The sequence below is a fragment of the Capricornis sumatraensis genome, chromosome 23 (genome assembly GCF_032405125.1).
Source record: "Capricornis sumatraensis isolate serow.1 chromosome 23, serow.2, whole genome shotgun sequence".
Classification (NCBI taxonomy): Eukaryota; Metazoa; Chordata; class Mammalia; order Artiodactyla; family Bovidae; genus Capricornis; species Capricornis sumatraensis.
The window spans coordinates 8172950-8189085 of NC_091091.1; the positions used below are offsets into that span (position 1 = coordinate 8172950).

At 37.6% G+C, this 16136-nt stretch overlaps 1 protein-coding gene across 2 annotated transcripts in view; it reads right to left on the bottom strand.

The window, feature by feature from the left end:
- Positions 1-16136, bottom strand: part of PRKG1 (protein kinase cGMP-dependent 1) — a 1398992-nt gene that overhangs the window by 376128 nt on the left and 1006728 nt on the right. For both annotated transcript variants that reach the window (XM_068961335.1, XM_068961334.1), the window contains exon 5: positions 4894-4957. In XM_068961335.1, coding sequence (XP_068817436.1) covers positions 4894-4957 — 64 coding nt within the window. The remainder of the gene's footprint in view (positions 1-4893; positions 4958-16136) is intronic.

A 16136-nucleotide genomic window follows, 5' to 3' on the forward strand; every position in this document is an offset into this window, starting at 1 on the left:
CAATCTATTGTCTTCAATAAAAACATGGTTTTACTTGTGTTATATAAGCATTTTCACCCTTATTGGTGAAAGCGTAACTCCTTCCCAAATTAATTTTCCAGCTTCTTTGTAACATGATATCAGGTTAATCTCTGCTCCTCCTCTCTATAAGAAATTGTTTTTATTTGTTGTTTCCTTTAAAGATCTCACCACAGTTCTAATATGCGTATATATATTAGACACTGAGTTATTTACAGTGACTTTCCTCCATTGTGTTTGGGTAGGTAGTCACTGAAGGAAGCTATTTCTCAGGTGGAGATTAGCTACAGGTTGTTCCAGCCATCTGAAAAATGTAATTCATCTATAGAGACTAATTATGTATACATAAAGGAAGAAGGAAAGTGTTAGGTTGCTACAGTAAGAAAAACAGATTAGATCCTATTTATAATTTCACAGCTCTTTTCATTTACCCATAAGAACTTCCTAGGCTTTCAGACTAGATTTCAGTTTTTGACTACTTCATTCAATATGAATGAATTCAACATAGTTTTCACTGTAGTATACAGAATAGTATAGAAGTTAATGAAACTAGTTTACAAAGTCAAATCTTGCTATTCCCTATATGTGCCTAAAAATTCTCCTATAATTTATTTTAAAAACTATAAAATAACTTCTTTAGCAAAACAAATCTGAAGCTCTAAAAATGATTTCCACTAATTATTAAGACTTACTTTAAGTCAGATATGAGATGAGAAGAACATACTATGGTGACAATGAAGGTGAATACTTAGAGAATCAATTAATTACTTCAACTTGTCTTGCAAAACACAACCTAAGAAAATGTTGGAATTGTTGATCTTGATCTGGATAGACCTTTGACCAAGAATCTCTTGATATCTATGTATGAACACAACTTCTCAAAGGAACTAGAGAAAATTTTCCTATGTTCCTGAAAAAGTCATGAGAGATTCAATAAAGAAAATACTACGTGATATAAAGGAAACAAAGAAAGGGGCACTAAATTCCAACACTAAGAATAAGGATATTTGTTCCTGGTTTATAATCTCATAAGGAAGAACAGATAAATGGGTACATCTACACTACAAATTATGGAAGAGGTAAGTGGGGAGGTGGGTGGGCAATGGCAGAAATTACTCATATAATGGTTTCTTTTTCAATTTTAGAGTAGGATGCCCCAAACATCATGTATCTGTCCTGCAGTCACAAGTACCCTCCTAAATCACTCAACCAACAACATTATGCTCATTCTTCTTTCATTATGTTTGTTTCCTTTTTTGGGTTAACTCTCAGTCCTTGTGTACCCTGCCCCTATTCTTTAAAAATCTTCCCCTCATGCTGGAAGTTTTGTTTCATAATGAATGGAATGAAACAGTCAATAAGAAAGTATATCCACATACAAACATCTACCCTCATCTGGGGCTATATTGTCTAAATAATTGATTTATCCCTCTATAATCCATTCTTCTCACAGAGAGCTACCATTTAAATACAACCCAAATCATGTCATTTTATGGCTTAGAACCCTAAAAATCTTCCCATTGCACTTAAAAACCTTATCATAACTCCTATCACAATCAGCAAAGTCCCCTGCCACCTGGCCTTGGCTACTTTCTTTAGCCTCATCTCATTTCACTGTAATTTTTTTTTTTTTTTTCCTATTCCTTAAGAACAGCAAACTCATTCCTAGTTTGGGATATTATGCTTTCTCTTCTCTCTGTCCTATACACATGGCATCCTGCATCTGCTTTTAGATTTCAACTTGAGACCAGAGAGGTCTTCCCTCCCTAAACCAATAAAGAGTGGCCTTCTCACTCAATGCTATTTTGATGCCATTTCCTTATGTCTCATCTGTACCTTCCCCTGAAACATGCTTTGCATGGACAAGGTCCTGAATCCCAGAGCTTGGAACAGTTACTGGCACATGGCAGATGTTCCATAAATATTTGTTTTAACAAGGCTATAAGCTTCTTTGTTAAACACAATGATTATACAGGCTTTCTTTTCAAAACGATCTGGGATTCTTTCATTTTCTTGTAGATGTTGTAGGAAGAAAGACAGCTCAATTATTATGCAAGCACATTTTCCTTTAATGTTAAGTGACACTGGTATTGCTTTTGTTCTTCCAAATTTGCTTCACTCTATCTGATACATAATTTAATCTAATTTCTCATTGTGCTTGTTTATTCAACTTGAATTGAACACTTTTGTGCACTGGGTAGTACATTCATACGTCTAACTTCATATTTTGGCTGTTTACTTCATTTGTATGTCTTCAGAGCAAATGTGTGGGCACTTAATCATCTGTTTCTATTTTCATGCAGTTTTGCTGTAGACTGTACTGTGGCTTGTATAACATAAATGAAGGCATCTTCTGATGAGAAAATCGGACATACAATACTAAAATATTTCTTTGGTCAAAATTATTTATAGAGCTATGGCTATTGTTTTGCAAAACATAGCAAATGCTTCCACAGCTGTGGAAAAGAAAGAAAATGATTAAAGCATTTCATGGGGTTTTATTTTATTTTGGACAGGCTTGATTGGGGCCAGTGATTTTGCACTTTATTTCATTTCGTTTAGAAAAAAAGAAAAAGAAAAAGGTCATCAGAGAGTTCTTCAGTGTATTCAACAAAGAACAGAACTGGGGAAAGCAGCTTTTCATTTACAGAGGTTGCAAGTACAGCGGTTGGCACATTCAGAAAAAAAGGAAGCCAGTAATTTTTTCTCAGGGATCTCTTATATTTTAACATAGGAATCAAATGTTACTTCTGTTTTACTTTGTGTTCCCATATAAGATGAGAGAGAACAGTAAATCCTAGGAGAGCTCACTCTGATAAAAGACTCTTAAGAATTTGTGGACATAAACCTTTGAAATTCTATGTATCATATAATTACTGGTATTATGAGTGGTGGTGGTTTAGTCGCTAAGTCCTGTCCGACTCTTGTGACCCCGTGGACTGTAGCCCACCAGGCTCCTCTGTCCATGAGATTTTCCAGGCAAGAATACTGGACTGAATTGCCATTTCCTTCTCCAGGGGATCTTCCCGACCAAGGAATTGAACCTGTGTCTCCTGCATTTCAGGCAGATTCTTTACTGACTGAGTTATGAGGTATTGTGAGTACTTAGAGACAAAAACTTTTTCAGTATCTTTCCAGTTAATCTCTATGATAGCACAACTCCAAAAATTCTTCAGCCTCCTGAGACTAAAATCCATTGATCCCAGTCACTCATTGACCCTTGTTCCTTTCAGCATCCCTCTCCTTCTTGCCCAATCGAAATTCCAGGAGTAGTCTCTATAATCCTTCCTTCACATGCATCTTTCAACCCCTTTTCCCTCTTTCAACCACTCAGCTTTTCCTGGCAAAATGCCAGTCCTGGTTAAATCCCATTCTTTGTCTACTTGGGACTTGAATCTAGAGAAACAAATGGGGCTGAAAAAGCACACAAGAGCAAATGGGCTGGCAAGCAAGACAGAATGAACAGCCCCCTCACTTGACTAAACTTAGGCTCCTCTCTGACACTATTAGGCTCCCGATTTCCCTTTTCTTAGGGTGTTTACTTTAGAAAATTTTCAACTGTAAATTCTCAATTTGCCTGTTTTGAGATATACATCTTCTTCCAGGCTGATGATATCCTGTTTTACAGCTCAGGAATGTCTTTCTCAAGGACTAAATAAGGACAAAAATCCTTCCTACCCTGGAAGGTAGAGCTAGGATGAAAATCAGGAAATATATAACCCCAAACCCCTCTCTCCTCCATGAATATTTTGTCCATTTATTTTCACACCTCATATAACCAACTTGCCAAAGAAACTCAGGGCAACTGCCCACCTGGTTCCCAGCTCTTCCCTTAAGAGCTTAATAAATCTTCACTTTTCTTTCTTGACTTCCATCTCATTTCTGAATTCTTTCTGCAATGAGACAAGAACCTACTCTGTGGTAACACCCCTACTGGAATACTTTTCCACCAACTCATTCCAGTGCTTTAAAAATTCTCCCATCCTTTGGTACAACAGAGTGGAGTTTGATCTACCTGTCTTATCATACATCCTGGATGAACTCTTTTTGCCTGTTTAATTGAGATTTGGGATTGGTAATATCCAATAGTGCCTGAATGATGATTGGCAATCATACTATGCCTTCCTAGTCCACTTCCTCTTCTACTTTTCTCATACCTTCTCTTCTGTCTTCAAACCTCTCAAACATCTGCCCCATAGTTGGTGGTCTTGCTTTCTAGATCACTGAGAAATTAGATGTCAGAACAGATTTGCCACAGAGCCAGCCATTCCATCAACCTCCCTGCCTGCATAATTGCCCAGGTACTGTGGCTTCCTTGTTTCTCTAGGCACCAGGGACCCTATACTCTTGTGTTCATTCAAGCTCTACTTGTGTAAACCTCCTGCCTTTCTCCTGCTTCAATATTTCCTGTGCTTTATAGCTGCAGAGAAGAAGAAGGAACCGTGATACTTTCACATTCACACATACAATTACATGCATAAAATACTCACATGCTAAAAAAAAAAAATGTACCCAACCTTCTAATTCATGTTATACATTTGCTAATTTATATCTTCAGAGTAGCAATGACTACAATGTTGCTTATCACCAACTGAAATAAGAGATATATATGCCATCTCCCTTTCTTGGAGATCAAAGTGACAATATGTTTGCCACAGTGAAAAAAATTTCCTTCTGCTATAGTTAAGTTGATTTTCACATTTCTAATTGCCTATAAATGTCAGATATGCTGGAGCTGCTTTTATTTGAAGCCAAATATATACCTCATCCCAGTGCTCAAAAAAACGTAAAAGGTCTCTGCAGTTTGTGACTTATTGCACAGCTGTGATGGGTTGAGTCCCATCTCAAAAAGTTCCAAGGACTAAAAACAATTACCTCTTCAAGGACGTCAGCAAGCTTACTGAGGATCTCTTCAGGAAGGCTCTGGAATGTTGGAACGCTGAAAAACAATACAGAGATGATGCTGAAGGCATGTACTGCAGCTCACTTTTATAAATAAAACAGCAATATATCTGAATGAACATGCAAAAATATCTCTTAACTAAGAATCTTCAGATGAAGATCATAGCAAAAACTTAAGCATAAATCTGATGACTAACAGGGGAAATGTACAAGAAAGAATTGGAGGTTGGACAGAATTGAGTTCAAATTTCACTTAGATTTCCTTGTGTGACCTTGAATGCCTCAGTTACAACGGGGAGAAAACCACTCTCTCCCTTATCAGCCTGCTGTCACAAGATTCCTTCCAGTCCCATCACCCTCTCCAGGAACTCCCCCTACATATACATACTCTCTGTCTCCCCTCTCGACAGGCCAACTGCTACCCATCTTTTAAGACACAGCTTGATTGCTGACACGTTCAGCACTGCAAGCATGCATTCAATAACACTGGACGTTTCCCACTTTCACCAGTCTCTCCCCAGCTAGATAAGGTTTGCCTATTATGATCTCTTTTATCCCTTCTTGCAATTGTAATTAGATAATTAGTCAGATATTTGCTACTGGCCATCCTTACTGCCAAAATCAAATGCCACAAAAATAAGACCTGTATCTATTTTGCTCATTTCCTATATCTTTAGCAATTTGTTAATAACAACTCAAGAACATGTGTTGAATCAAGTTATGAAAATATGGATGTACAAATGCTTCCTAGGACAGTTATAGGGATCAGATCAGACAGGATGGAGAAAAAAAGTCCAGATTCATAGTAGACCCTGAAAAATGTCTTCTCAGCTTCTTATTAGGGAAACTCACAGACCAGCAAGGAAATATTGAATTACGTTGAATACACAAATCAATGAAACTTATTTTCTATGGATAATGACAGCAGCTTTAAAAGAAAAAAAAAACTTATTAACATAAAATTCTTGAAAATTCACTCCACTAGAAAATCTAACTGGGATGTGGAACTAAATTCTCATGTAACCCTATTTCAATCTTGAGTAGAGAAAAGACTATAAATGAGTGAATATACATTTGTATGTAAGGTATTTTATTAAGGACTGATCTTTAGATAAACTCAATCTTTAGGTAAACTGCTATAGAACAAACATATTTAAATGAGTTAGATGAGTTGGATGAGACTTATCTCAGGTTTGTTGCTAGAGGACAATGGTTTTGGCTTCATTAGAATAATACAATGTAAGAAGCCAGAACATAGTGTTTGGATATAAGCATGAAAGTTTTACTGTTAATTTCTCACTCTGATTCCCATTACTTAGTGTAAAGCCTATTGATAAAATCCTAAGGTTTTATGCAGAGGTAAAACGATTCATCCAGGACCATCTGTTCCACCAGATTTACTGCTATGGTCTGAGCCACGCGGGTTTTAATTTCCAGAAGGCAGTCTATTTCAGCAGCTGGATAAAACATATCAGAGAAAGAGAGGAAGACAGAGGAAGCTGTTTCCATGAGTTATGCAGGCTGAAAAAGCTAGTCCTTCCATGTTCTTTTAATGAGCTATATATTTTAGTTTCTTCTGAGATGTAAGAATAATTAGAATATTTCTATCCCAGTGGGTATTTATGAAAAACACAAACTACAACTGAGTTTTTCTAATTTCATTATAATTGGCTGCCTTCTTTAGAGAGCCCTAATACTTCTGTGCTAAAGTCTATGTCAAGCCATTCTATATTTTCATTTTCATGGGCATTCTTAGTCATGAGAAAAAAATAATATTTGCATGACTATGTAACCCACTAAAGAAAACAAAACCGTTAAGTTTTAGGAGGGCATCTTAATAAATTATTTTTTATAATTTTACTTAGTTTTTAAAAATTCAGCTTTATTTAGGTATAATTGACAAAAATGCAAGATATTTAAAGTGAAAATAGTGAAATAATTCCTCTCATCCAGTTAACCCAGTTAATTAACACATTTGTCACCTCATATATTTATTCTTATGTACTTTTCAAACGTATAAGTTCTGATCTTTTTGTAAATTTCAGTTATACAATACAGTGCTGTCAACTATGGTTAGAAGCTGAAACTCTGTAACCTATTCCCCCTACTTCTCAGTCCCTGACAACTACTGTTGTGTGTTCTCATGAGTTCTTCATTTAGATTCCACGTATAGGTGATGCCATGAAGTATTTTTCTCCCTCTGTCTAGCATAATGCCCTCAAGGTCCACCCATGTAGTAGAAAACAAAATAGCTGGATTTCCTTCTAATGTATTATTTCATATTATACAACAATATTCTGGTGTGTGTGTGTGTGTGTGTGTGTGTGTGTGTGTGTGTATGCTCATATATACACATATGGACTTCCCTGGTGGTTCAGTGGTAAAGAATCCCACTACAATGCAGGAAAAACAGGAGACGTGGGCTTGATCCCTAGATGGGGGAAGATCCTCTGGAGGAGGGCATGGCAACCCGCTCTAGCATTCTTGCCTGAAGAACTCCATAGACAGAGGAGCCTGGTGGTCTACAGTCCACAGAGTCAAAAAGAGTCAGACACAGCTAAAGTGACTGAGCATGCACACACACATACATGATCTTCACACACACACACACACACACACACACACACACACATGATCTTTTACAATTTTAAATGCTTCAAAACATTCAGTGCCATTTATTATCAATAAAAATTAAGGATGATTTTAAAGAAGAAACACTAAAGAATTCTTGGTAACAATTTAAGCACTTTCAAATCTAATAAAATGGAAATCAATTAACAGGAAATAAATACTTATCAAAGAACCATTGTTATAGTCATCCCTTTTATAGCTAAAATAACTGGGATCTTGAGACTCTTCTAGAGGTCACAACACAGTACAGATAAGAAAGAAAAAGGAAGAACATTTTTATCTGAATGACTATCATGCTGATGACTTGTTGAGCTACCCACCTCACAGTGGGCTTCCCTGGTGTCTCAGATGATAAAGAATACACCTGCAACGCGGGAGACCTGGGTTCAATCCCTGAGTTGGGAAGATCCCCTAGAGGAGAAGGACATGGCAACCCACTCCAGGATTCTTGCCTGGAGAATCCCCATGGACAGAGGAGCCTGGTGGGCTACAGTCCATGGAGCTGCAATGAGTCAGACACAACCGAGTGACTAAGAACAGCAGAGCAGAGCACACTTCACAATAAAACTATTTTAAAATACCTCATGCAATTTTTAAAACCATGCCATATTCTTTTAATGACTTAGAAGTGAAGCAATACTATGAATAACCTTTGATTCAGTGACTTCATTTATTAACTAACTTTTTACTATGAAAAATGTCAAATAAATGGAAAGGCTGAAAGAAGAGCTCAAGAATCACCTGTATCCCTACCACCTAGATTAGCAACTGTTAACACTGTGCCATCTTTATCTGCCTTCAATCCATCTAACTTTATATGCATTTTGATAAATAGGTTTATAGATATTTTTGATGATAATCTGAAAGCAAACTGTAGGTTTCATGAAATTCCATTCCAAATATTTGCGCATACAGATCTAAAAATAAGAACAATTTAAAAATACTATTATGTGACTTATGATATCATTTTGGGCCCAATCATTCAAAATTTACAGAAAAGGAAACAAATTTTTAATGTAAACATGATGAAGTTTTTAAGCTTAAAATTGTTTGGTACACCTTTTCAAAGTGCAAATGAAGAAGTAAGTGAAGCCCCTGACGGAATGAGTTACCATACCGCACTGACTGGAGAAGACATAACAGGAGGCCGAAAAATAAAGTCTTGGAGAGCTGACTTTGCTGAATGACTGCTGGAGAAGGCGGTAAAGAAATTATTGTATTGCCTCTTTTCAAAGACACCGTACTTTGCTGAATTAAAGATTTTGCTGCAAACACAAAGATGGGTGAAAATCTTGTCCACAGAATTGCACTTTTGCCCTATAAATGGATTGATCAGTCATGGCGGGACTAGCTCTTTGGCTACTGCTCATTTGACATGAGAATCAACCAATCATTAAAGAAGACTGCACATGAATACTTGGTAATAAACACAAGTGGTGCTGGACTACTTAGCTGGAATGACTTTTCAGATGGAAGAACTATTGAAACTGAGTGGGGCCCTATGGAGCTCCATGGCACGGAGGTCTTTTTTTGTCCCTGTTCCCTGTAGACAAAACTCATGACCTTTCCTGAGTTCCAAAGGGCAGTTTCTCTAACAGTTGCTCTTCAAGAAAATTGGAGATATCAAGGGAATATTTCATGTAGAGATAGGCATGATAAAGGAGAAAAATAGCAAGTATCTAATAGAGGCAGAAGAGATTAAGAAGAGGGGTCAAGAATACACAGAACTATACAAAAAATATCTTAATGACCTGGATAACCATGATGGTGTAGTCACTCACCTAGAGCCAGATATCCTGGAATGAGAAGTCAAGTGGACCTTTGGAAGCATTACTATGAACAAAGCTAGTGGAGGTGGTGGGATTCCAGCTGAGCTACTGTGATGAAATGATCAACTGTGCTCATTTCATATGCTAGCAAGGTTATGCTGAAAATCCTTCAAGCTAGGCTTCAGCAGTACATGAACTGAGAACTTCCAGATGTACAAACTGGGTTTAGAAATGGCAGAGGAACAAGAGATCAAATTGCCAACATTCGTTGGAGCCCAGAAAAGCAAGGGAATTTGAGAAGAACAACTAGTTCTGTTTCACTGACTATACCAAAGCCTTTGACTGTGTGGATCACAATAAACTGTAGAAAATTCTCAAAGAGATAAGAATACCATATGACCTTAGTTGCCTCCTGAGAAGCCTATATGCAGGTCAAGAAACAACAGTTAGAACCAGACATGGAACAATGGACTGGTTCAAAATTGGGAAAGCAGTAAGTCAAGACTATATATTGTCACCCTGCTTATTTAACTTCTATGCAGAGTACATCATGCAAGATGCTAGACTGGAAGAATCACAAAGTGGAATCCAGATTGCTGGGAGAAATATTAACAACTTCAGATACATAGATGATAGCACCCTAATGGCAGAAAGCAAAGACAAACTAAAGAGCCTCTTGACTAAAGTGAAAGAGGAGAGTGAAAAAGCTGGCCTAAAACTCAGCATTCAAAAAACTAAGATCATGGCGTCCAGCACCATCACTTCATGGCAAATAGATGGGGGGGAAATGGAAGCAGTGAGAGACTTTATTTTCTTGGGCTCCAAAATCACTGCAGATGGTGACTGTAGCCATGAAATTAAAAGACACTTGCTCCTTGGAAGAAAAGCTATGACCAACCTAGACAGCATATTAAAAAGCAGAGATATTACTTTGCTGACAAAGGTCTGTCTGTGATTTTTCCAGTAATCATGTATGGATGTGAGATTTGGTTCATTGAGAAGGCTGATCACTGATGAGTTGATGCTTTCAAACTGTGGTGCTAAAGAAGATTCTTGAGAGTCCCTTGGTCAGCAAGGAGACCCAACCAGTCAATCCTAAAGGAAATCAACACTGGATATTCATTAGAAGGATTGAAGCTCTAATACTGAAGATAAAGGTCTAATACTTTGGTTACCTGACTCGAGTTGACTCACTGGAAAAGACCCTGATGCTGGGGAAGACTGAAGGCAAGAGAAGAAGGGGGCAACAGAGGATGAGATAGTTGGATGGCATCACCGACTCAACGGCCATGAGTTTGAGCAATCTCTGAGAGATAGTGAAGGACAGAGAGGCCTGGCATGCTGCAGTCCATTGGGTAGAAAGTGTTGTACAGGACAACAACAACAACAATCAAGAGAGAAGCAGCCAGGAAAACACCAGAGGCAAAATTAAAGGGTCCAGAGAAGACCATCAAGATTAGGAGATTAACGGATTAAAGGCATGCAAGCCCTGTGTGCGTTAAGTTGCTTGTGCGACCCCATGAACTGTAACCCACCAGGCTCCTCTGTCCATGCGATTCTCCAGGCAACAATACTGGAGTGGGTTGCCATGCTCTCCTCCAGGCTCCCCACACACCTAAATCTTGTCAGAGATCCCACCCTTGGACCATTGTTATAAACCCCCTCATCAAACCCTCTGGGCGTTGTGACACATAGTTGTTCCAGGCAGGAACCCACTTTGTCCCCCTTTTTCCGGCAAAGTAATAAAGCTATCCCTTTCCACTTCACCTAAAACTCTGTCTCCAAGGTTCAGTCTGGCACTGGTGTACAGAGAGTTGAGCTTTCAGCATTATTGTTGCACTGGTAGTGCAAAAGTAAGGCCCCCTCAACACAAATTAAGGCAGTGACACCAAGTATGTGTGTGCTAAGTCACTTCAGTCGTGTCCAACTCTTTGCAACCCTATGGACTGTAGCCCACCAGGCTCCTCTGTCCATGGGATTCTCCAGGCAATAATACAGAAGTGGGTTCCCATACCCTCGTCCAGGGGATCTCCCCCCAACCCAGAGATTGAACTAGAGTCACTTTATATCTTCTGCATTGGCAGCTGGGTTCTTTACCACTAGCACCACCTGGGAAGTCTGGAGGTTCCACCGAGACTTGAACTTGGATCGCTGGATTCAGAGTCTAGAGTGCTAATCACTACACCATGGAACCCTAGTATACTAGTCATCATTATATTCTTATACTTACATTCTATCATTTACTCACTATATATGGAATATCAAGTATATTAGTCAGTATAGTCTTATACACACAGAAAAAATTGATAAAGTAAAAATCTAGTTTTAGTTTAAACTGTCTTGGTGAAACACTGAGTTATTAATTGTATTGAATTTTAACCCTTGAGTACACATCATTTTAACATTCTATATGACAAAATGGCAAACATTGAGAATGTGTCTCTGCTGCTTACTGAAGTACAATGGTTTTCTCAAGAAAAATCCCTTGTATAATTGCTGCAGTTGCAAGCTGAATTAGCCACTTTTTTATACAACATAAGTTTTTACTAGGCAAAAATCATAAACTGTGCTTATTCAGACTTGAATATTTGGCAGATAATTTTTCAAAGAAAAAACAACGTGAGACTGTCACTTCAAGGGAAACAACAGATAGCATTTGCTGCCAATAATAAAATTCTAAGTTTCAAATGAAAGCTCAAACTTCAGAAAACTTTTATCTGCCATTGTGGGCTTAATGATTTTCTAATAATTGAAGACTTTTTTGATGGGCTCATTGGTGAATATTGATATTAACAAATGTGATTCTTTTGGTATCATAAATTTTGTAATTTCTGAACCAGTATTTTCCAGATGATTAATGTATGACGTTAAAGGTCATATGGAGAAAGAGCTATTCCATGTACAAGATGGGTAAACAGATTACAATTTAATAAAGTAAGAAAAGTTCATTGATATGGTTTCAGATTTCACATTACAACTAAGTTGTAAGAAAGTACCCTTTGCTGGGCTTTGGTGTAGTGTCAAATAAGAATGTCCACTATTATCAGAAAAGGCCATTAATATACTCTTCCCTTTTTATGCTCCATATCTTTGTGAGGCTGGTTTTTTTAAATACTTGAACCAAAAAAAAAACCCAGAAATTCAACAGATTGAATAATACTGAAGCAGATATGAGAATGCGCTGTCTTCTAAGGCAGATACTGACAGATTTGCAAAAATATAAAATCAAGTTTCTTTTCACTGTTTTTTGTTTGTTTGTTTTGGAAAACATTTTCATTAAAATAGGTTATATTAATATGTGAAAAAAATTAAAGTTTTAGTTGCTCAGTCATGTCTGACTCTTTGTGACCCCATGGACTGTAGCCCGCCAGGCTCCTCTGTCCATGGAATTCTCCAGACAAGAACAGCAGAAAGCAAAAGTTGCTCAGTCGTGTCTGACTCTTTGTGACCCCATGGACTACACAGTCCCTGAAATTCTACAGGCCAGAATACTGGAGTGGGTACCCTTTTCCTTCTCCAGGGGATCTTCCCAACCCAGGGATCAAATCCAGGTCTCCTGCATTGCAGGTGGATTCTTTACCAGCTGAGCCACAGAGGAGGCCCAAGAGCTACCCCTTCTCCAGGGCATCTTCCCAAACCAGTGTCTGAATCCAGGCCTCCTGCACTGCAGGTAACTTCTTTACTGTCTGAACCACCAGGGAAGACCAGGGTAATACGTGTTATTATTTTTTTGCCCCAAGAATTTTTGTTTGAGTATTTTGTTTGAAGCACACTACATTGGAGGACAAAGAGGCTGAGGATCTCAAAGGCACAGAGTTAAACCCACATTTCCCACAGGACTTTGGAACATCTATGAAGGGGCGCATGATAAGATTCCAAGAACAAAAAGTAGTACAGAGGTTTCTACAAAGTGATACAAAGCTCAGTTATACATATATATTCTGAAATTCAGAAACTGATACCTCTCTTAATGAAGGAAAACATTATAGCAAAAAAGAAAAAGTGGTACGCTGAATGAAGAGACAAATCAACAAGCAAAAAGCTTCTAATATTTTGAATGAAAAACTTCAAAGACAAGTGCTCATTATAATCCACAAGATAAAATCAGTTATTTGGTAGGACTGTCACAAATCTACACACATTTTTTAATTAATTTTTTAACTGCATCCTATGAGGGTAAAGTATCTGCTTTCCTATAGTATAGTATTATAGGAAACTGACTTTGTTTCACAGTGACTATATACCAAGTTTACATTTTTGAACTTTTTTAAATGACTTAGTAAATAAATTTTTTAAAATATGCTTATTTTTAACTCAACAGAGTCAACATCAATAAATGATACCCACATGAGATTTGGAAAGAGTAGACTCAACAGAGGTGGTGAGAAGTGGTTGAGCTCTGCTATATTTGGGGAGTAGAAACAACATGATTTCCTAAAAGACTAAATGTGGCATGAGAGATAAAGGAGACAAGAATGACTGTACAATGGGAAGGAACATATACATGCAGGTTAAATGTTTTTCACATTGAATAAGCAATTTTTTTAACCAACTCAGTAGCAAAGTGTTTGATTTTATCAGAAGACCTCAGTTTTTAAATATAACCAGAGAGCATCAGATATAGCCCTATATTTATTTTATTTTTATTATAAATTTATTAATTTTAATTAAAGGCTAATTACTTTACAATATTATATTGTTTTTGCCATACATCAACATGAATCCACCATGGGTATCCACGTATTCCCCATCCTGAACCCCCCTCCCACCTCCCTCCCTGTACCATCCCTCTGGGTCATCCCATGCACCAGCCCCAAGCATCCTGTATCCTGCATTGAACCTGGACTGGTGATTCATTTCATATATGATATTATACATGTTTCAACGCCATTCTCCCAAATCATCCCACCCTCTCCGTCTCCCACAGAAGATATCTCTTCAATAAACACTTCAAGAATGTCCTAACCTAGAACAAGACATACAGAGTTATATTAATTATTTTGGGGTAGCATTTAGAAAACAATAGCCTCTTCATTATGACATGAGAAATCAGCCTTGTATTCAGTTTAATGACAAGAAAATTGACACATATTGTTTATTTCAGGCTTCCTACAGTTCATACTAACTAAATAAAAGCAGATGTATCTGGCTTACCAGAGAAATCAATTTCTATTGATGAATCTACTTTAATTGAAAGAATTAAAGTAAAGGTCCTTCTTAATCTTACAGGTATCTAATCTTTCCTCTTAGTAAGCTCAGCAAAAGGTTTTCTGCCCTCAACATACTCTTTTCTCTTAATTGAATCATTTGGCATTGATCTTGGTTCATTCTGTTATTCAAGCCTTAAAACTGGTCTTTCTCCACCCCCTTCCTAGTCTCCCACCAAAATTTACTTCAGATTTATTTTATATCAGCAGCATTTAGTCCTTATCACACAATGGTTCCAACCCGTTAATAGCTGCCTATCATCTTGCCCCAGATAATAAAAATTAGAAGAATTTTTTTCTTGCATGTCAAAATACTTTAGGTAAAACAAATCATTATAGAGACATGAGGCATAATTTTACTCTCTGTGTGATAAATATAAACTCCTTATCTAGGAAGACTCTATAGTGACTAAGCATATGTACTTTAGAATAAAGGGGAACAGCTGAATTAGGCTCTGCTACTTATTATCAGCTATGCTTTTAATAAGTAATTTAACTTCACTAGGTTTCAGCCTCCTTAGATTAAAATAAAAGGGAATAACACCACCTGCTGCATAGGGCTGTGGTAAAAATAAGCTAGATGGTAGATATAAGACATTAAAAATGTACCTGGCACATAGTAAACATTTGCACCCACCGAGACCCTGATGCTGGGAAAGACTGAAGGCAGGAGGAGACAGGAGCCACAGAGGATGAAATGGTTGGATGGCATCACCTACTCAACGGACGAGTTTGAGCAAGCTCTGGGAAATGGGGACGGACAGGGAGCATGGAGTGCTGCAGTCCATGGAGTCGCCAAGAGTTGGACACAACTGAGCGACTGAACAACAGCAGCAACAGAGATGAATTTTTTGCTGTCCTGTTAACATTATTTAACACATTTCATAATTAAAACAAACTTTCTAATGCATCAGAAATGTATCTTAGTGTAGACTCAGGAGTGCTGAAAAGATCTATGTCTTCCTTGTTTTAAATCAAATTATATTTGGAGTATCAACCCTTGTTTTTTAATGAGCTATTTAATCACATTCATTGTTTAGCTCTTCTTCAGGGTCATACCTGAACCCAGGGGGCATATCATGCCCAGAAAGTAGGGGATAAAGTCTCTTATTTCTCTGCTACTATGGTCATAAAAGAACCCTTGAAGTCACATCTCTATGGTTTACTGCCCACAGAGGAGGAAGGAATCCTTTGGTCAAGCTAGGAACTCTAGTGCTTCCCCTTCACCTCCTTAGGCATGTCCATGCAGAGGAACCCACTTTTTGGGAAAAAAAAATGTGTATATATGTGTGTGTGTGTGTGTGTGCACACGTGCACATTTGTGTGTTTGTGTAAGATCCTCCCCCTTCTCTTTTGAGCCCAGACAATTCTTTGTAATCTCTTTATATGAATTTAGGCTTTAAAAATAGATAGGCAGTATCTTCTAGAAGTTTCTAGGACTGAGCAAAAACAGAGATTAAAAAAAAACAAACAGGCAAAGAGCCTATGAAACTGCCTAAAAAGGTATAACATAGGGGGAAATATTTCAATAATTTATACCTGAATAAACTATCTTTCAGATCCCCTTATTTCAGGACCCTGATTCCCCATGCGAGCACCATCCACTACA